Below are 23144 nucleotides of genomic sequence, written 5' to 3' on the forward strand. Positions count from 1 at the left end.
CGAGGGGTTAATAATAGTCACCGATAAAAGCTTTCGGTGATTCAAGGTCTTTAATGTATCTGAGTATGTAAAGAGTACTTGTGGTTATTACAGGTGGTAAGTCTATTAGTCGCAGTGTAGCAATTGAAAGAATTAGAATTTGCACTGGTTACATTCTAAAGAGAAGGCGGCTCATTGGAGTTATTACATATGTACAGTATGTTTCATAATTCATACCTCCAGTCTGTCGGTTCTCATTAACTTCTGTGCGGCAGCTGCTGCGGCGGATGGTACGGCGACTCCAGGGTTTCCAGCCACAAGCACTGGTGCGGTAGGAAGAATTTCAGCTGGTACAAGGCCCGGTGATACAGGCCCCAGGTATGGATTAAAGGCTGCTGTTGCATTGGTGGCTAGGCTCGGTGCGACTGAGAACATTGGCTGCAAAAGATAACAGTCTATGAGGGCAACTGTCATTTATTTGCTTCATTTCTAAAAATAAAATCGTATAAAACCAGAATGAAATGTTTGCAGCATCAGGATTACTTCTTGGTAAACATTTCTTTCATTACGTCAGTACAGCAACAAGGAACACACAGACACCCGCAGTCTCCAACAGGATTGATGGGAGTTTAGCAATAGATGACGACAGCTCTGAAAAAATAACTTTTAAGCCTCATGCACACAGCTGCTTTATGGCTCTATACACGTTGAAAGAACCTAAGTCAATACTGCACCTCTGATTTTATATGGTGGCATTTGGAGTTTTTGTCTTGTGGAGACGCAATCCAAAAGAAAGAAAACATATCACGATCCATCAAATGCCATTTTACAAAGTCATTATGGTGCCAGAAATGAGCAACATAGGATCAGATTTACTACTAGTTACATAGTGTAAGCTTAGGAGTATGAACATAAGCCAGATTTAACAAGTCCAAACTAAGATGTGCCACACTGCGCCAAAGTTGCAACACGTTTACGCCAGATTGTAGTTGTAACCCCAACAGTAAATCTGGACTAGAGTTCCTACATCCCTGATCTGTGGAACTGTACAAGTTCCATGTACACATCTAAGTTGTGTGCAGCAGCTGTAGACTAAATCTGGTTTAGTGATAAATGCGTAGTTGTGGATTTTCACCAGCTAGGACTCCTATTGATCATAAGAACAGGATTCCTGTGTTCTGTGTTAGAAAGAAGTAGTGGTCACTCACAATGTGTCTCATTCAAGCTTTAGGGGACTGACTTTGGGTGCATTCAGACTACGTAACGCCGGGCGTGTATGAGAGCCGTACACGCCGGCATTACGGCAGACTGCCGAACACTTCCCATTCACTTCAATGGGAGCGCTCGTAACAGCATTTAGTTTCAGTCCCATAGACTTTACTTGAATGCAGTGGATTTGTGACCATGGCTCCATTCAAAGTAAGGACATGGGACTCTCATGATCACGGAGTCCCAGTGTTTGGACCATGGGGGGCAATCAGTCACAGGATAAGTGATACATATCTTTTTGTGGGTCAACTTCTTTAATTTCAGAAAAATTGGTTATATGTTTAAAATACAATAAAGAAAAACATGTGATATTCCCAGTGAGTGTAAGACGATCATCCTCAGGGAGGTGTCTCAAGGAAACCCATCATGAAATGATCAGGTGTCCAGGGTCTAAAGGAATGTAAAAGATTAGTTAGTGGCGGATACAACACATCATATTGTGCCCTCTTGAATCTGTAACTCCCTGATCCCTTCAAGTGTCAAGTAAAACTCAGTGATACAATCGCTTGCACACATTATACTGTCTCTATAACCCTCTTGTTTAAACAGTACATATATATATATATATATATATATATATATATACAGTATATATATATATTCATTTGCCATATATATGTGAGTATCATAGTATTGCAGTATGAAGATAATCTGATCCATTATTAATACAGTAACTGATGGCAAAACTAGTATTTGAACTACAAGAAAATGACTGAAGCCTAACTTTAGAAGCTCTAACAGACTCAAAGTTTCTCAGTAACCTGTCTCAGATTATAACCGTGTTTTGTATTTTTCTCCAGATAACTAACGCAGGGCCCATTCTCATGTGTTTCCTGTTAACCTGCTCAGTTTAATAGATTTGTTTATTTTAGTAAAAATGGATGCAGACACACAATCTGTTTGCATATATAAAGTAAGAATTGCATCTGTTGTGTCTTTTTTTTGGAAGACACAAAAGGGTGGTAGGCTAGGCTTTTCTGTTCTATAAAACAAGGTGTAGCATTGCAAATGAGCAAATATGGATGCAAATGAGAGCTACTTTACACATTACATTGTATAGGTGTGACCATGAATGCATGTGTAGAGCTGACAGATCAGTAACTCATGATCTGAATGTAACCTCAAGCAGGTTTCACACCACCAATTTTTTTGGCAGAAACCAGGTGAAAACCCGGTGGACCCCATTATAATCTACTGGGTCTGTGGGTTTCTCCGGGTAAAGACTTTTTAAACATACTTGGTTTTTATATTTCAGGTCCCTATGCTGACTCAAAGAATGGAAACCAAAATGCAGTTTGTAGCTATCCTGGTTACAAAATATGCATTAATAAAAGCGCGTGTGATCATATCCCATGCAGCAGAAGCTTAGGTTATATAGATTATCCCAAATTGTTGAGCAAGATGCTACAAAGCCACAGACAATCAGAGTGTAGTTACGAATATCAGCATGGAAAAATCATGTCATGGGTAAATGCCTATGGCAAGAGGTAACAAAGATGTATGGCTATAAACTAGCTTAATTAATATAAAGCAGGTCCACCTCTAGCACGGCTTCACTGCAAGGACTTCACAATGAACACCATATATCTCAGCTTCCTCCTATGAATCGTTTTCATGGTGTCTCAAAGTACATTGAAATTTACAGCTGAATCTACTGCTGAGCATAATAATACAGAACAAGTGCAGAGAGTACAGATGTCCTCTCTTACCTCTCCTGTTGGCTGGAGGTTTTCAGATTTGGCATCACATAGACACAAATAGCATACGTATAGAATGGTGTATCTTTTTGTGAGTTTATATCTGAAAAAGGTGTTCATTTTATGGGTATACATGGGCTGCTTTGATATATATATATATATATATATATATATATATATATATATTATATTTGATATATTGATATTAATGTATCTGTTTGCTCCCAGAAAGCCCAATGTGAAAGCATCCTTGGTGTGACATAAAATGAGCAACTTTTCATAATTTATGACAAAATGATATGCTATCTCTCCTATATGTAGCTCTGAGTTACCACTTAGCCACTTTGTTATAAAATGCAGCAATTCAAAGATTTAGTTAGCATGTCATGATATTAAATTAAATGGGTTTTATTTTGTGAAATTGGTATTGGAGTCCTTATAGGGGTTGTTCACTCAGACCAATATTGAGAGACAAGTTATTATTTGTATAATAAAAAGTTGTACAATTTTCCAATATACTTCCTGTATCAATTCCTCACAGTTTTCCAGATCTCTGATTACTGTCATTCATTCTGCTTACCTCTAACTGACCATGGTCATGTGATACACGGTCCAAGGTCATGTGATGGACACACAGGTGCACAGTTCGTTACAGTCACAGCACAGTAATCAGACATCTGCCTAGTAACGAGCTGTGCACCTGTGTGCTCATCACATGACCATGGACCATAAATCACATGACCATGGTCAGAGTTTTAGGGTTGACTCATCTGTACTACCAACTCTTTTAAAAATGACTGTTACTATAGATTGTATGCAGGAATTTACTCATCTCTGTTACATAGATATTGTGAGCCAAAAACACTATCTATGTGTATTGTATAATAATTGCCAAAAGATTTGCAAATTGGAATCTGCCCCTCAATTTGGCAGCAGATCGGCAATGTCTGAACTTACAAATATATCCATAATTTGACAAACCAAGCACATAATTATGCGGCAGAATGTACAGTAACTGGGAACATTCTCATAGAAACAAAGCTCCAATACAGTTTTCACATGACATTATTGATATTTATTTTTAACCGTATTATTCATCTAGTTCCATATGCAACTAAGAAGGCTTACTGCTAGTAATGGCCTACATGCATTGTTTGTGTTATTTTAGATTCCGCCTCCAGAGCTGAATTCCTGGTTAGTGCTGTTGTGATCTTTTGTACATTCCACAGTGACACGTTGTGAGTAAACAGAAATAAAGTGCCTTGCGGTGACCTTTAAGATGCTGGCTGATATGATGCTCACTAAGTTACTAACACAGTTACAGAAAACTGTATAGAGGTTTATACAATTCCCAAAAAATTCAGTGGGAGCCTTAAGCCTTTTGCTCCCTCTAGGGGCAGTTATCAGAATTCTTATGTGCTTAAAGGGATAGTACAGAATTCAAAATTCATCGGATTCCTTCCAAGAAACAATACCATACCCATCCATGGATTATGTATGGCATTGCAGCTCAGGTGCGTGAACCCCTTTTTGTTCTACTATGAATATATTCGTCATGAGTCAGTGGCAGAAAATGCTTCATGATGAATATGTTTGTAATGGTGATCACGTGGGCACTGCTATTTTACCCAGGTGGTCTTCGGCAGGATCTTGGCTGATACACAAAGTCAGGTCCCTTCTGCAATTGCCATGGATGGATAACTCTGATTCCTGGAAGTTTAACCCTTTGCATGACGTGGTCACTATTGACTGTGGCATACAAAGTGGCTAGATAAAGGAAAGGATGATCGCAGTATACCAAGGGGCTGCAGCTGGAAACCTGGCATTGGCCTAATGCACTGCCATGGCCAGAAGCCTATTAGTAAAAGTAAAATAAGATCATTAATCATATCACAATTGTCCCCTAAAAAAAAATTCTATTAAACAAATCAGCGGGTAATCTAAATCGCCACATTCAAAATAACCCGCTATAAAAAGGATAAGGATGTCATTTAACCCGAAAGAAATAAAATACACAAATTCATTTTTATTACTCTCATCTGCCAAAAACTGGAATAAAAAAAATGATCAAATAGTTGAATTCACCTCAAACAAGTACAGATGAAAACCACAACTCATCCCATTAAAACAATCCCCTACAATCTACAATGCCCCTACACAGCTGTCTCAATTGAAAAATTCTAAAGTTGATGATGCAAAAACAAACTATTAGGCATCACTGTAATCATAGTGACCCATAGAATAAAGTTAGCATCTCATGTATAATGTATGGCGAATGGGTTAAAAAAATATAAAAAAAAAAAAAACCAAAACAATTGAAGAATTACTTTTTTTTTTGTTATTCCCCCCCAACAAAACTATCATTAACATTTTGTAATACATTATATATACTCTAAATGGTTCCATTTAAAAATACAACTTGTCTTGGAAACATAAAGTCATCATATGTGTACGTAAATGGAAAAGTATAAAAAAATGATGACTCTCAGAAAAGTAATAACAGGTAAAAAGCAGAAAGTATGCCTTGTCTTGGAGGCCCAAATAGGCATTAGGTTTTGTCTTCTTCATCCTCTTCTCCTTCGAGTTTACGTGAGGTTGGAGCAGTGCATTGTTGTTATGGAAAATATGATGTTTGGATATTGTCTTTAAATGTGTGAAAACTTAAGATAATAATTAAAAAATAGTTAATTAGGATGAGCTACATAACTATACACCACCAATGGCCAGATGCTTTTATTATCCTGCAACCCTAGTCAAGAGACCGCCATGTTTTTGTAATCTTAAACTATGTATTTAACTCTGCAACAATAGGGAGGAGAAGATAAGGAAATCTGACCACTGTTGGAGAAAGTTCTGGAACAAGTTAGAAAGTGATCGGTCCATACACAATATCTACAATGAAAACATGATCAATGGTATATGCATGACAGAGCCAACAAAATGACTTACCACAGGTTGGAGTTGAGTACCGGGAATCATTGCATTGGCTAGCTGCATTTGCTGGGCCAGCATGGCCATGTTCTTTTGCTGAATCAGGTTATTCCGTCCATTTATTTCTAACTGTGTTTTTAAGTGTGGTGGTGGATGGAGATATTTACAATTCTCTCGTGAACAGCGACCCTATGGGAAAATAAGAAGAAGATAAAATATTATGAGTCATATGACGTAGATGTGTAACTCTATCACTTGAGAGAGCATTACAGAAACAAGCACCCATCTACAGGATATTGGTTAGCTCCATGGCTTGCCTTTTATTTGCATACTTCTTTCCCATGGAGCCCTGCCTGATGGTAAGTCTTTATACTCACCTCATCTGGACCTTTAAAAGACAACTATCAGAAGTAATATAAATAATTCATGTAAGGTAGGTAACAAGGGGAAACAAGTTTTATTAGTTTTCCATTCTGCTTTGGTGTCTTTTCACAAGTTGTAGCTCCTAATCACTTGTGTCCCGTGTTAACACCTTCTGTTTTGTAGTATAGTATATAACCTTGTCTTTAGGATATCAACATCCACATCTATGTCTACAGAACATCTCACCGTATATGCAAACTCTACTGAAAAAAAAAACTGAGACCTCTTGGACTTCCATAAGAGTTGGCAAATCTCGTGGGCACACAGAAACCTCCTACAATATTTCTGTACCTGGCAATGGTGTCCATACACAATGAGTATTGTTGTGATGTCTAAGCAGATTCAACCTAAAAATCTGTGCCAAACTCCATTTCTGCATCGAAGCAGGACACTGAAAAAAGCCAGAGGGCCTAAAGGACTGTGGTCAGGAACACTGGCATAAAAAGGGGCATATTTATTGCAAATTACATTTTTTGCCATGCACTTTGCTCGCTGAACCATCTGACCTGGTGGCCATTTTACAAAAGTTGTCAAGTATATTGTAACTGAACTAAGTAGTGGCAGTTATACATTGACGTACCAGGTTCGCTCATTAATGTGTATGATTATGTTATATAACTTTTAGTTTGTTCACCTAATAACAGTACTTTCTAAGCAATTTGTTCCAATATTTTCATACTTCCAATAGATTTCAAAAGAAGAAGACAATTTTACCCAGGCAGATATTTTCTATGTCATTCACTGCAATGTTGTTCATGTTTTAATACTTCTCACTAATAAATTCATGCTCCAGTCTGCCATTATATTGTCAAAGCCATTAAATGGGCTGTAAATGGTTTCTTAAAAAAGTTCTAAACCTTTATACGATTTGACAGATAATGCCATCTCCTCTTCCTTATGAATATAGAACAAGCTTCATTATGTACACAAGTACAAGTGATTCACATGACAGATACATTAGGCTCAAATGACTAATAAGCTTGTACAATTGCAGGAAAAAGACCAAGCTTTGCTGTCGATTTACCATACTCCAAATATGAAGTGGACTAAGATCGCATGTACACCCCAGAACCAGAACCAGGAAGGCTTTTGGTGTCTCCCCTGATTCTAGGGTAGAACACTCTGTATCCATAATAACCACAATTTTGCCGTATGAAGTAGATACATGTAGAGGTACATAATAGTCTGTGGATAGCATAGGCAGGAGCACATTACATGGCACTGTATGGAACTTTGTGCACGAGGCCTAAGTTACACAGGCACACTGTATTTTATCAGCTCAATTTTAAAGGGTTAAAAGAGTGAAAGGATAACTTTCCTATTTCCTTTGTACATGCCCCCCGGCAGCTGTCATATGTTTTTAGAGCTGAGTTGTGCCAGGTTAACAGAACTGATTATGACCAGAGGTACTGTGTGATGTCATGGTGGAGAAATGGAAATGCAAAGGCCAAAAAATAAAACTACCGTATATATTTAGAAAAATATCCAGGTACAAGTCAATGCATTACAAATGTCTCATCTTATTCAATATTTGGGAGCCCTTCTACTGTTTCCTTCAGACAGAAATATCCAAATCCTACCCAGCTTTGACCAGGCTGTCCCATGATAATCTAGATAGATATCATACGAGATGCAGTAAAAGATAAAGATGTATAGAAGTCTCATTATATTCTAGTCGCCAGAACCTTGCAAAATAAAATACTGTACATTTCTTCAGCAGGTCTTCCTGACCTTGCATCACATTATATGTAAAGTAATTATATTATAGTGGGAAAGCGAATCTCCAGGTATCCATTTACATCTACTGTAAATGAGAAAATGTAACAGTAACAGAAGACATTCAATAACTGGTAAAGGTCTCTTCTATGGAACCCTCACCTACTGGAAGAATACAGGTCAGTGACCTTTGCTCACCAATGTAAAGGTTTTGTCCCTGGCTAAATCAATGGAAATGGACCTCACTCGGGCTGCTACATTAGACTTTAATGCAGAGAGCCACTTGTGCTTCATCCTCTGTTCTCACATAACGTTCACAGATTTTTCTGACCAAGTGACCATAGGACCGCCATTATAGTTGAGGATGCCAGAGGCGGACTATGTCAAAAAATGCTCAATTTCGTAATATTTATTCAAAGGGTTTGTGCAGGATTAGAAAACACAGTTTATTTCTTAATTTCAGGAAGTAACTTCATATACTTTGGTCAAATGCTACAGCTCAACTCCTTTGAAATGAATGGAACTAAGCTATAGTATGACCATGGGACCAAGTGGAGTGAGGTCTCTTCCCGAGAAGAAGAAAGCAGTCATGTTTTCTAGTCCTACCCTTTTAAGGTAGCACTAGTCACAAAAACAACTGAGTAGAGGTCTTCTGTGAACAGATCTTGATCAAATTAATCAGAAATGTACTATATGTACAATACTGTACATTCATGTATTCATGTGGAGTGAAAGTGTTATCTAATTTGTCTTAACTTCCCGTACTGAGTATTGGCAGTTTTCACATTATCCACCACTCTTTATCAACATCACACACACAGCCATTTATTTATGCAGCCATTTGTTTTACTATTTTTCTGCAATTTGCAGAAACGCCACCTAATTAATTCCAGGGATGTGCTTATTCACTTCATTCCTAGAGCCCAGTGCTCTATATTTTAAGCGTGCACGTAGCGTTGAGAAGACATTAATGCTTTGTCATGCTGTAGTTGAATCAAGCCAAAAAAGCAATACTTGTGACAAAAAAATCTATAACCCCCCCAGAGCAGTAATGTCTTAAACCTGAAAGCAGATCTACATTAACAAAGAGCACATCTATCAAACAGCGCAGGAGGTTAACAATGATAAATTGTTATTACTTGCACAAGTCAGACTCGGAGATAAAACCATTGAAAACACCAAAAAAGCAGTTTATAGATTTTATCCTTAGAATGTATTCAGAACAACATACACAGTAGATAAACAGCATAAAGATAATATATAACCAGCTACAGGTACCTGCTGCCCACCAGCCATAGAGAATAGTTAGGGGAGACAGGAGGTTGTCAGTGGAAACCTAATATGTTCTGAAAACTCTCTGAGGTTAACAGTGATAGTCGTGGAGGTTGGTGGCCAAAGTTATAGAACCACCTAGATGTCCTGTACAATACTTGTTAAAATATACTTATCCTTTTCAAATGCAAGTCCTGCGACATTCTAGGACTATATAGTACACATTGCAGCTGCTGAGGAACTTCTTTTTAAAAAAGAAATGGAGCCCTTGATATCAAGTGGTGCTTGGCACAGAAGAAGAAACCTCCTTTAAAAGCAACCTGCTTCCAGTAAAGTAAATAAGTAGAGCCTATGTAGTATTACTAAAGATGATTCTTGCCAGGTTGTGATATTACCCTGTGATGGTCCCACAAGTATCATGTAGACACCTGTCAATACAACAATTGATGTAGATCTGTAATATATGCAGGGTTATACACATCATTATTATTAACCGCATTGTCTTCTTAAAGTTCTTTTAACAAATAACAAATATACATGCCCATTTAAAGGCATTTGAAATGTTTTGGACGGTTTTAAGTGAACAGACAGTTGAAATTGATATTTTAGAAGAAATCTTTGACAAGAGCCAAATTGGCTCGATGGAAGGGTCAGATCATATCCAAAACAGTAAGTCTTGTGTCTTATGGAATGTTCTTAATAATAAGGTTTTTGAAATCTACCAAAAGAGTTCCATAGAATAACAACTAGTGAACCAGTGACACGGTCATCAGTGACCAATGCTCATTGATACACATGGAAAGCAAAGAGTAGCCCACCTGCTTCGATCCCACAGAAGATCTAATGTAGCAAAAATTGCTCAATGAGTTACATAATGGTGTCTGTTGTGAGTTGCAGATTGGTCAGAATGCCTGTGATAACTGCTATCTATCATCATAGACACCTACAGTTAACAGAGGAACATCAGATCTGAAACATAGTGAAATGGAAGAATGTAGACTGGTTTGATAAGCCATATTTTTTATATCATGTGGATGGTGTGTGTTTCTCTTACCAGGGAAAGAGATGTCACCAGGATGCGCTTTGGGCAGAAGGCTGTCATGTGTAGTGATGCTTTGGGCAATGTTCTGATGGAATACATTTGGCCCTTTCGATGTTACTTTGATATGTACCACTTATCTAAACATTGTTGTGGATCCAGTACACCCCTTCATATTAACTGGCCGTGGTCTATTTCAGTAGGATAGCACAAATGTAACAAAAATTGTTTAGTAATGGTTTCAGGGACATGAAAAAGAATTCAGAATGTTAACTGGGCTTCCAAATTCCCTAGATCTCGATCAAATTGAGTGTCCGTGGGATGTGCTATAAAAACTTCTGATCCATGGAGTCAATTTAGAGGACTTAAAGCAGCTATGCCCATAAGGACACCAATCCTTTAGACACAGGATAGGAGATAATTGACCAATTGCCTCCGACTGCTGAGTTTCCTCACCAATGAGAAGAATATGAGATCTGAAAGTACCCTATGCCTCCTCCTTTTGAATGGAGCACCAGTACTCTTTTTCGATCAGAGCTCCTTTCACTTCTTTGGGGAAGCATGAGGAACTTTCAGTCAAGCCCCTAGCATTCAGACACTTTGGATAAGGGATATTTGTTTTTAAGGGCACAACCTTATTAAAGTTTCTGCTGCTAATATCTTTATGCCAGATAACATAGGACTCCTTCAGAATTGTTGTGCGGTCCATGCCTCAATAGCTCACAGTTGTTTCGGCAGCATAAGGTGGGCAAAGACAATATTACTGTAGGTAGGTGGTTTTCATATTATGGTCGATTGATACAGATCAGCTATACAAAAGTCAAATCTAAAGCTACATCAGTATAATGGTGCCATATCTGCGGTCAGGCATAATATTGTCCAGCGTGCTTGGCTTAGTGACAAGTATACTATTTCCCTCTGTGATTACAATATAGCAATACCAGATTTTTTTTTATATAAAAAGACTGTTATCAGGCGGGAGCATCTACCGTATACATTGGCTCCAATCACTATACAGTAACTGCAGCAGGAGATTAGAAGGGCCTCTGAGTCCATCTTCTAGTCGGGGGATAGATTATACATTGATCCAATATACAAGTGCAAAGAAAAAATTTCCTACATTTTGTTTCATAATTAGAAAATCTATGTGATTACATCCCTGCCAATTACATTTCCCTCGGCAACTTTAGGTCAAATCAAGTGGAGAAAGAGATGGAAACTCAATACTCCCGCTTGATTATTCCGCATCCTTTCTGCAATCACTTCTGCCGGCTGCGTTCATACTTGGCATACCAGAAAAAAGAAGGACATGGTACAAGGAGGCCGAGAGTCAAGATACTGCCAGTTTATAGGAGCTCCGAAACTTAATCAGCAGAAATATAAAAGTAAGAGGGGAAAGCACAGACGGCTATCATATGATGTTTTTCTTTTTCTATCACATCAACAACATTTAGGCTGAAAGCCCAGGCTCTGCTACACAACCAGCCTGTGTGTAATTAAATTACAGCAGCATTATGTGCGCAGCTTTTTAGAGCTTGGCCTTGGCTACTACAAGAAAAGCCACACTTATCTCAAAAGAGCATGTTCACTGCAGCTGGGCCTTGTGCACTAGAAGCCTGAAATCTGTCCATCAAGTGTGCACATATGCTCCGCACTGTAAATAATACTTTCTGTCTCGGTTTCATACTTCTGGTACACAAGACAAATATATACATCAACCACACACATCACACAATATCAGACATGAGCCACTGTGTAGGCTTCTCTTTTTCCCTGTGCCATAAAATTAAAGGGGTTGTCTAGGATTAGAAAAAAAACAATGTGGCCTTTGTTCTCCATAAACAGTCCCACTTTGGGCTGTGTTTAGCATTGAATGGATAAAGAACGAGCTGCTATATCATGTACAGTCCATGAATAGACATGGGGCTGTTTCTGAAAACAAAGTAGATTTTTTTTTCTAATAATGGACCTCAGAGATTAGATAGATTTGCATTATTTCTATTTTTATACACTAATTAAATTCTTTTTTCAACACTTTTTATATGGGGTTAAAGTAGAAACCACTAAACCCACAGCACTGTCAGGAAGGACGAGAAATATTTTTATTTTTCCCTCCATTGTGGTAAATATCACCCATTTACCTATAAAAAAAAAAATCACCCTGGACATCTATATGTAATTTACCTGGGAAGACTAGCAACGGCTGTTTTATGAGGAGATGAGCGATATGGTGGACTCTGTAGCACCTAGAACCATGGTTCTGGTTTCACTTCAAAGCTTTAAAAACACAACCATAAATGACTTTCATATGCTACAGAAGTGGAGATACAGCTATAAATACAGAAATGGAAGTTGGCTCTGGTGTCGTTTTAGAGCTAGGATTCTTTACTTTAAATTGACACCAAAACCATGATTCTAGGTGCTACAGATCCAAACATAACCATCACCTCCATCCACTCAGGCCAGCATGACTAATTCCCATACAGACATCTAATTTTATAGGTAATTGGGTCATTTTTAACATAACTGAGTAAAAGATAAAAGGGATATATCATACGCTACCTGGCAATGTTGTGGGTTTAGTGATGAAAATTCTAGCGACAGGTTCCTTTAAAATTGTCACAACCCAAATGAAAGTAAAAACAGTGAAAAAAGTGAAACTAATAGCCTTTTTATCTATTAAATGACAATTGTTCTCCCTTTCCTTCATCCACATAACAGAAATATCTGATACCGAGTTGTACAATAGCAAGGTGATAAATTAAAGGAACATTACCAGCACATACAGAGCATTAGAGCATTACATTTGCACACAGATTATATTGTATATCAGTTATTTATACTTTTATAGATATAAATAAGATATAAATCAAAATATAATAAGATTTATTAAAATAAAACAGATGCATCAACCTACAAGTCTTCCTGGATCACCTTGCTATCAGCATATCCATATAGATCTTGTGAACAGCTGATAATCTGCACCATGTAAAGGTTAAGTAGCTATATACAGTACATCAAGCAACAGGGCAAAAAGGCCACTCAGTCTTAAGCCTGTATGTTCACAGACTGGATTCTTAAGTAAGAGCTTCCTTTGTCTGTTTTGCTTCATTGAAAGTACAAGTAAAGTCGACAGCATGCTCTGCATATCCATTCCTTGTGTGTACTGAGTGTATGGCTCTGTACTAAGTACTGTATATACTTGTCAAATGTATTTTTCTTTTTCCTTGAGTTTGTTACTTGGTCTTATTTTGGCACCCCTATCACTCGGGCCCCTTCACACGGCGTAAGCGCTCGGCTCATTCCGAGCCGTACACACGAGCGCTTCTAAACACTTCCCATTCACTTTAATGGGAGTGCGCGTAAAGCCGGCTTTACGAGCACTCCCATTGAAGTGAATGGGAAGTGTTTAGAAGCGCTCGCGTGTACGGATCGGAATGAGCCAAGCGCTTACGCCGTGTGAAGGGCCCTGAGTCAAAGGCGGAATTTGAAGCTTCTTAGCTGTAATGGAAAATACTTTCCTTATGCTACATAGAATAGTAGTAGATTTTAGGTGGAAGAGGGATCTTTGGGACTCCCACAGGGTCCAGGGCCTGGTAGTGACTGCTATTCGGGTAGCTACGCCACAGCTATCATTGGTTTTAATGAGGCAATGGATGCACAGTAGATGTGTAAAGGACTTGGCACACACCTGAGTTACTACTTCCGTTTTACTTAGACAAAAGAAAATGTGAACTGTAATTGCTCCTATTCCTATAAATGTAATGCAAGAAATATACTGTATGTTATTCATATTAGGATACATTTATATTCAAGAATGCCCTCTGAGCTCCACAGAGCAGAATAGAAGAAAGTCGCTTTTTCATGATCATTTACCGTAGGTGATTTGCACTTCCTGTGTTTAATACATTAATATGTAGGTGCAGTTTTTTCTTACTGTGCTATTTCCTGCCTAACATTACACCTCCAGCACCATTCAAAGATTCCATTTATAGGTTTTCTTGTGGGCATATAAGCTCTATTCCTGAAATTACTAAATGAACAATATTGCTCTTATGTGTAATTTCTATACGATTTTTCACCAAAGCATACATTTTCATAAAATATACCACTTTTGCATATAAAATTATCCAGTATGCATCATTGCCCGCTAACACCATCAGCATGTCACAAGGGCAGCTGACTTCATTGATGTCTCAGTTGGAGCTGTTGGAAATTTTGCGTTTGCAAATGGAATCACAGTACCTTCATACTGTTCCACACAAGTTTCACACTATGGATAGGAGGTGAGGGCCAAAGGTAGGGCATTTCTAGCGAGGGTGGACACATCTGTACCACAATTGTTCAATAAAATGAAAACCTTTTTATTGTTTTTCTTTCCTGTTTTTTTTTTTTTTTTTTTTTAGAAATTCCACTGGAGATTGTGAGCCAATGCCAGATATGAATCCAGCAGGAAGGATTCCCTTATTTACATTTCCTATTCCTTTTAAATCCACCATTGACTGTGGCTCCAACCACCCCCCCCCCCCAAAAAAAAAGTGGCATTTTTCCAAAAACTCTATGTGTAAGAGTACCCCAGGGGTTCTTCTATAACATACTGTATTTCTTTCAAAGATACAGCAAGTCTATCAAATAAATTGAATTAAAAGATGCCCCCTAGAAGTTTATGTCAAGATCTGAAGTTAGCAAAATGTCTACGTAAAAAAATTAAGAATAAAAAAATAAGAATAAGAATAAAGCGTGCAGTTGTTAGGCTTTGTATGCCTGGCAACTGATCTGCTTCAGAAGTCTCACATGTCCCCCCCCCCCCCCCAAGTTGACTGGAAGGAAGAGAAAATGAATATTTATTCCCTATTGCAATCTTTTTGTTATCTGAATTTTCTAAAACTTTGCACAAATTTAATAAATATTCGTCTTATTAGCAGGAAACCTTTACACCTACATTACATTAAGATCTTGAGGGATGAATATTTATATCTTATGATTTAGTATAATGGTGACTTTTCTAAAGATAACAGATGTGACAAACAGTTAATAAAAGAAGACCTATCCCTACTTAGTGCAATAAACATAGTGGGGTGTGCAGGTCTGCTAATGCTTGAGGTTACATGTTTTCTTGTATGCTGTACATTCCTGTATAGGGAAGATCAGATCTTGGCAATCTTTTTGCTGTCAATGTAGCTAATACTTTCAGTAAAGACAGATGTATGCGGCCCTCTGAGTTATAATAGTTAGGGTCCCTTGGTAGTAACCCAAATCGAATACAATCCAAGAAAAGAACTTTAGCACTTCTTTTAGGTGTCGAACGATAAAGTAGTTTAATGAAAGCAATCCTCAGATAATACAGAAATAAAGATGTGACGTTTCGGCCTATCAGTCCCTCGTCAGACTCTGTTCCGAGAGTGGATGTGTGGACTGGCACTCTGATTGTGGGATCCCCTGCTAATGAAGGTTACCAGGCCATGGGGCCAATTTGTGGCTTGCACGTTGCATAGGTATAGATTACAATTGTGTGTTGGCTTCATACCCTGCCATCGCCATGCTGTACTGATGAAATAACTGAAAGTCACATGACAGGTAAGCCAGGATTATGCTTAGTGTGTGTTCTCACTGATATAAATTGGATTGGCACCAAAGGTAGTCACAAAGCTTAGTTCTGGTACTTCATTTCTAGACTAAGCTTGGTTCCAGTACTGTTTCAATAAACTATGGTTCTATTACTGTATAACACAAATATATAAACTGTTCATAGTACTACAAAAGGTTCTGATATTGTATCTACAAACTGTGCTTGGTATTTATACCATTTCTTTGCCCTAAGATTAGTCATGGTTCCTTATAAGCCACTTTTCACCTACACAATACAGTATCAACTCAGTACGGTTCAAGTCAACTCAATGCATCTTGTGTACCATGTTGTATGTTTTCCACTAGTGGTACTGTTGCACAATGGAAAAAGTTAAGGTGAGCAAAGGCAATCTAATACTATGCAGTAGAAAAGTGGCTATCTATGCATTTGTACATACTAGGCTTTGTCCTAGCACTGCTATATTCACTATACCACATTTTGGTTTTGATACTGCCTTCATACACTGGGCTAGATTCTGTTCCCATATCAATGCACTCGTCTTGTTCACAGTACCTTATCAACACATTAGTGCTGGTCCTAGTACCATATCTACATACAAGGCTTGGTCTTTATACCATATCTACACACTAGGCGTAGTCCAAAATACCATATCTGAACTGTTGGTTTGGTCCTGAAACTGTACCTACAGATCAGGCTTGGTTCTGTTTCCACATCTGTGCACACTAGGCTTGGTTTTGGTGCTATATGAACCACCTTCACCCAATACACCATAGTTAAATGAGCTGCAAATACCTATAAAAGAAATAGCATAAAATACAGAAAATTTTCAAACCAGGATGTGGATTTTACTTATTAAATTCTTTGCATAATAAACCTTTATAGATATTCTAATTATTATTTGGACAGACTAATGTTTCTCGTTCTATAATATTACAGGGCAAAGAAATTGTGATATTTTATCATCTGAAAGATTAATTGCTTTATAGGAGTTCTCAAACAAAAGGGAAAATATATTGTTCTCACTTTCACTCTAACATTTTAATTGCTATGATCACGTTAGACTAGCAAGTAATTACATTATCTGTACTGAAATCCCGGTGTAATAGCTCAGGGCCAGATCATTATTCCTAGCACAGCTCTACTTTTGATATAACTAAAAGGTGCACTCTTCCCTCTAATATTTGGTATCGTAGCAAAAATACATGCAAAAGTTTCTTATAGACTTCATTTTACACCTGACATTTGGTTCAGACTATGAAGAGATGAAATAGATTGAATAGTTTATCATCTTTCTTAAATGCATAATTGAATTCTGAACACATCATACCCCAGAGACCTTGACTGCCATTGTCTCATGTGATCTGAGTAAAAGATAGGAGGAAAGCAAGATAGAACATCAATATAGATCCATTAGCCCCATTAAATAGACAATGAAGAGCAAACACTTTTGACATACTTGAGTTTTTCCTTCAGAGAGTCCTTTATTCCTTTGAAATGCATTATTTATTTTTCTACTGTACGGTATAATGGGAGTAATAGACTGTAAAGGCAAGATATAAAAGATAGCCACTCAAATTCTTTAGTATGATCATAACACTAAGATCCCATGTGCCACCATTTCTTATTTCAAATATTTTCTTTACAAAAACCGAAAGCTCCTTAAAGTAGTTGTTAAGATCTTCATATCACGGTAAAGCTGATAGCTACAACTAGTTCAGTTCTTAAAGGGGTACTCCCATCTCCAGCTCCATACGTAAAGTTGTAGCTTAAGATCCAACATATTGCCTTATTTTTATTTCTCTGTTTGTCAGATACAGCTGAATAGGTCTCCTCGGTGTTTACAGCTCATTTCAGACCACCTTCTGATGGTCCCTATTCACAACCACCTCTATTCTCTTCTGCAAAGTGCTCTCAACTGCTGAGCCCTGATAAGAGCTAGAACAATGCTTGGTCAGTGCCTCAATTATGTCTATGCGTATATACATAGATGACAATTTATATCAGGCACAATATTCTACCGCTGACCTGAGTCGAAAACCAGGAAGAGGAGGGAAAAGGAAACAGTAGGGCAGCTGAAACCCTGAGATAGGAAAACCCCTTTAAAGAATACCTTTTATGTCCTCTGAGATGAAAGGTATTATATACCACTAGCTGACAGTGCACTGAATTCAGCATTGCCGGTATGCACCTCTGTGCCAGCGATATCGGTGCCATTAGCTTTGGCACCGATATTCCCCCACTGTCAGAAGGGCATGACCTACAGCTTTGTGTCATTGCTGAGCCGTGAGGATCACTTCCCTGACGGTATACTCTTCCATAGCCTTGTACTGTCATGGTTGGGGGATTTTCCTTGCAGCTCAGTAAATGACAGTCAGCTTTATAGCGGTATACAATATCATCAATTTCAGAGGAAATGAGATGTTCACTATAAACAGGCCATGAATATTTGAAAATACACGTCATTCCACTTGTTTTTCAGTGTACCCATTTTACGCAAAGCAAAAGAGAACTCGGCACTCAGAAGATTCTTGCGCAATAGATTTTTCATTTATTACAAAACAGTAGTAACATTTTGGTTACTAACCGCAACCTTCATCAGACAGATTGCAGAAGGAGCAAGAAATATTCAGTATACTGGCTAGGGAATAGCAGGTGGCTGTGGAAAAAGACACTGATTTTGTGGCTGATCAGACACAGAACCAACGGCAAAAGAAAGTCAGCTGATCAGCCCAATTCATCTGAACTGGCCCTTAGATAATAGAAGTAAATCTATATGAAGGCAATGGGAAGAGACATAGAGGCTTCTTTAGCCCTGCAGCCTCATTGCTGGCGGAATAGTCTGTGATACTGAATGTACAGTTTATCCTTTATACTATTTTTACACATATTTTACTATTATTAAGAAGGTAATTGAAAAGTGGTTATAAGCAGGCCGGGGATGGTACAGCGTATTTGGCAACTTATGATATATTCCTTGCCTAGGGCTCAATAGACTTGTACTGCTGCCCTGATTCTAGCAAGATCCCTTTTATTCTGCGAAATATATTTAGATTCTATTTCTAGGGATGAATCTTGTCTGGGAAGATTTTAATTTGAAACATTATGAGACATTGAAGTCATCTTAAATATAGCAGGAGCAGCTTGTCCGAGACATAAAGTCGCACATATTGTTTACTTACGTTGTATCCCTTGAAGCTGAATATCCTGGCTGCCAGTCATTGTAAATGGAGTGTAATATTGTAGCAGGGTTAAGTAGCATTTAATATGGAAGATGTCACTTGCATGTAAAGGTGACTTTTACTCGGAGTCATTGTGCAGCCTTGTAATGGTTTATGCCATTGAACATCTTTGCACTAATATTGTTAAGCAAAGCATATCAATTTCCCTATGGAGTACTGACATGTTTGCAGGACTTAAAGAAAGTGCGAGCATCCACCACAGAACCTCGCTCCTCACGACTCAGACTGAGGCTGTTGCCATAGCAACAAAGTATAATATGTGCTAGTGAATCAAATCAGTATTTTACATTTTGCATAAAATATTAACACGTTCATTGTACATAAAGAAAAAAAAATCTAGTGCAGACGTGGCAGACATCTCAGTGCCACTCTCTTAGCATCACCTACTGTAGAACCCTCTAAATAAGAGCAATGTTTGTGTTGACGCACCGAGCTTCCTTGCACATGACCGACATCTTAATTATGGCTCTCACAAATTATAGCTTGCTTCAGCCAATATGTGTCCCAAAGCAGCAACTCATGTTAAAAAAAAATACAACTTCTGACAGAAAAAGCAGTAAGGGCAGTATACTCCCACAGCTGAAGAAGACGGCGAAGAGAAAACAAACAAACTCCTTATTTCTATCCCCAAATTATATATCACGGGCACTTTAATGCTCAATACTGGTAGATATAGTTAGCCAAGACCATAAGATCAGCAGACAATAGTTCAGACGATGACAGTATGTATCTGCGGGACAAGCACTTTATTTTAACCACCAGACAGCTGGTTTCATTTTCCAAGATGGCGGCTATTATTTCATCAATTATTAGGCTTTGTTACTTTTTTTTGTTCTCAGTTTTAATAAATGTCTTCTTCAAGTCATTATGTGCAAAATGGCAGGGTACCTTCCTGCATACTCCCAGTAAGAGGATCTTGTTATGCCTCTAGAGGTATAATTGTGGACAAAATGGCCGTCACAGCTCACCTTCAGCAGTAGGGAACATGTCTACATAGAAAACAGCACTGGCAGCCATTGTTTCCCACAATCATACCCCTAGAGGCAAAACTAGGTCCTGCATCTCACTAAGAGAATGTAGAAAGGTATTCGGCAGATACCCTGACATTTTTTTTTTTGGTCCTGGAAAACTCCTTTAAAGGAAACCTGTCACCAGGTTTGGGGCCACTAAACTACCAGCTTGCCCTTATACATCTGGAGTTTATTGTCCCAAACCTGGCAATGCCTCTGGCATTCTCAGACAGACTTCTCAAACGCCAAAGGCGTAACTTGAAGCTCCTGGGCCCCATTGCCAAATAACGGTGCCCCCACTTACCATATGTTATCTATGACTCCAGTGTTTTCTTATGTAGAGAGGCCTTTGGGCCCCTGAGGCTCCAATACCCAGTAGTGATAGTTACCTCTGCACCCTCTATAGCTAAATCCCTCTCAGACGCACCCATTAGGGCAAATATCACAATTAAGCTATCACTGTTTTTGGGGCGTAGGAACACACAAACTCCAAGCACATATCCTTCATCAGGATTTCAGTGCACAATATTTGATATCCACATGACACTTTCCTTTTAGTACTTAAATCCCCTCTTTGCTTTTTCTCCCCTGGAACTTCTTTCTTTCTTACCCCTTCCTATAGGTTTATTGTAACTTATCCATCTTCTTCAAACTTTTACAGATTTACTGACTGGTATACAACATATCCACCAACAGTTGCATTTTTATGTGATGTGAGTAATGTGCAGCTTTGGAAATAAAAGGCATTTCTATGACTTTTGGGATTCATCTAGTCACAACAGAGGGAAATTAAACCTAATTGGTTTCCAAAGTTGGGTTCTATGATACAATATCAGACGTACAATATTCAACATGCAATAAGACATGAACTGCCATCTCTCCTAAGACTTGAGGATATATCACATCTCAGAAGGTGATGGCATACTGCCATGATATGTCATCACTTCATAATTGATGGGTGTTCAAATATTGGGAAAAAGAAGGGGCTACATTGCTACTACCCCTTCACTGTTTACCCCTGGGAAGCGGTACTCCAGCCCACTTACCTATGCAGGCAGTTGTCTCTATTCTGATTGTGCAGGGAAAAACCCTCAACAACCATAAAATGATAGCATACTTTACCAAATGCGAATACCTCCTTAATTTTCATTTTTTTTTAAATTCTTATCCACATTAGATTGTTATGTACACTGTATTTCTGAACACTGCATATTAGCACTGTCATATTACTTGTTGCTATCATTTTATATATGTTGTATTGCTACGTGTTTGTGCTGTACCGTGAAGATAGATGGAATATGGCAGTGGTATATTAATAATTAATAACAATAATTTCAATCCTTTTACAGGCACATCAATGTAAATAAGCATTATATATGTTGATTCCCAGATAATGCTTGTGTGCTACAGTAGGCAGCCGAGCCAGTACAAATAAGAGGAAAAGACAAACCTCATTGAAAATAGACTTTCATCCCTGTAGCAAGAGTATAAATGAGCAGTCGGTATCCAAAAGTATACCAAACATTAGGTATATGATTTATCCCATCATTAAGTTATCATTATTATAATTATGATATGGATTGTATGGATGCATGGACCCATATAATAACAAGTACAAAGTAGTAGAACAGTGCAGACAAGCAATCTGAGTCAATTTTAATGACCTTGGCTACAATTTTATGTATAAATTCCGTTCTTGGTGAGTCAGCTAGTGTGCTTGTGACTGTGTAACCAGGCACTGATCCAAGAGCAACACCCTTTTGGCTATAGAGTTGTTGTAAGATTAAGGCATTTTTGTAGAGAAGCCTAATGTCTTGGTTGGTCCTCTAGCAGTGGCATCAGGAGTAGCTCATGTGAAAGCTACAAGTCACAAGGAGAGCAGGCTTTGTATTACATAGACAGGTAGATATAGACCGGTAGACAAACAGACAGAAAAAGACATTCAGCTAGATATATAGATGCATATCTATCTATCTATCTATCTATCTATCTATCTATCTATCTATCTATCTATCTCCTATCTATCTATCTATCTATCACTATTTTGTATATGGATATTTTAATAGTAAGTTGTAAATAGTAATTATTTCTTTGAGTTAGTCAATAAGAAAGCGTTAATCAATAAGAAAGAACTTGCATTTGTCTATGTAGCATTAAAAGGAATAAAAAAACATAGAAAAATAATTTTCATTATCAGAGATAGTAACATCGATTCCATGATTTAAAAATTGCAGTGACTCACATTTTGAAGAGTCAAAAAAAGAATTTTGAAAGACGGTCATTAATTTTGACTCATTTTTATAAAGATATAAGTATTTTTTGTGTTTGTGCTATTCATTTCTAGTTACATTTCACAGCCTGGACACAATGAAGCATCTAAAGTTTTTAGCACTGGACATGGAGCTGACCTGACAATAATCCACATACTGTACATATACAATTTGCTTACATGCATAGATTGTTCTGTTTGGAAACATGTAACTTTTAAAGAGTAACCAATGGTTTTATTACAATAAATCAATAGTGGTGATGGGAATGTGTATAATGTTTTATTATAGAAAAATGGTTCATTCTCTAGTTATAAGAATTCTGTCCTAATCTCCTGCCTCTTTCACTGATCATTTGCTCTGAATTCTCTGGTAACATCCATCTACGCAAAGGGAAAAATAAATGATAATGTCAATGGGAGATCAGGTTAAAAATGCTGTCCATAGTTCATTGAGAAGGGAAAAGAATAAGAGAACAGCTGCAGAAAGAAAAAGAGATGCTGCTGCTTCTAGTAAGTATTTTATTTTAGCTCAGTACTGCTATCTAATGCATTGCATTTTTCCCCAGCATTTTTCATTGCATTATTGTTGCCTTGTATGTGGTTTTTTTTCCCCTTATTAAATCTATGTTGAAAACATTTGCATTTCTGCAGCTCATATTGCCAGGCCACATTATTCAAAAATGTATGCAGCTTTGAAAACACAGCTTTTC

General features: G+C 37.8%; 1 protein-coding gene across 15 annotated transcripts in view; it reads right to left on the minus strand.

The window, feature by feature from the left end:
• The window catches only part of MBNL1 (muscleblind like splicing regulator 1), a 140537-nt gene that overhangs the window by 35380 nt on the left and 82013 nt on the right, over window positions 1–23144 (minus strand). For all 15 annotated transcript variants that reach the window (XM_075268794.1, XM_075268788.1, XM_075268792.1 and 12 more), the window contains 2 exons: window positions 5895–6065; window positions 217–417 (listed from right to left, as the gene is read on the minus strand). In XM_075268794.1, the coding sequence (XP_075124895.1) occupies window positions 217–417; window positions 5895–5963 (270 nt within the window). In that variant the 5' untranslated portion in view covers window positions 5964–6065. The remainder of the gene's footprint in view (window positions 1–216; window positions 418–5894; window positions 6066–23144) is intronic.

The sequence above is a fragment of the Leptodactylus fuscus genome, chromosome 3, assembly GCF_031893055.1.
Source record: "Leptodactylus fuscus isolate aLepFus1 chromosome 3, aLepFus1.hap2, whole genome shotgun sequence".
NCBI lineage: Eukaryota > Metazoa > Chordata > Amphibia > Anura > Leptodactylidae > Leptodactylus > Leptodactylus fuscus.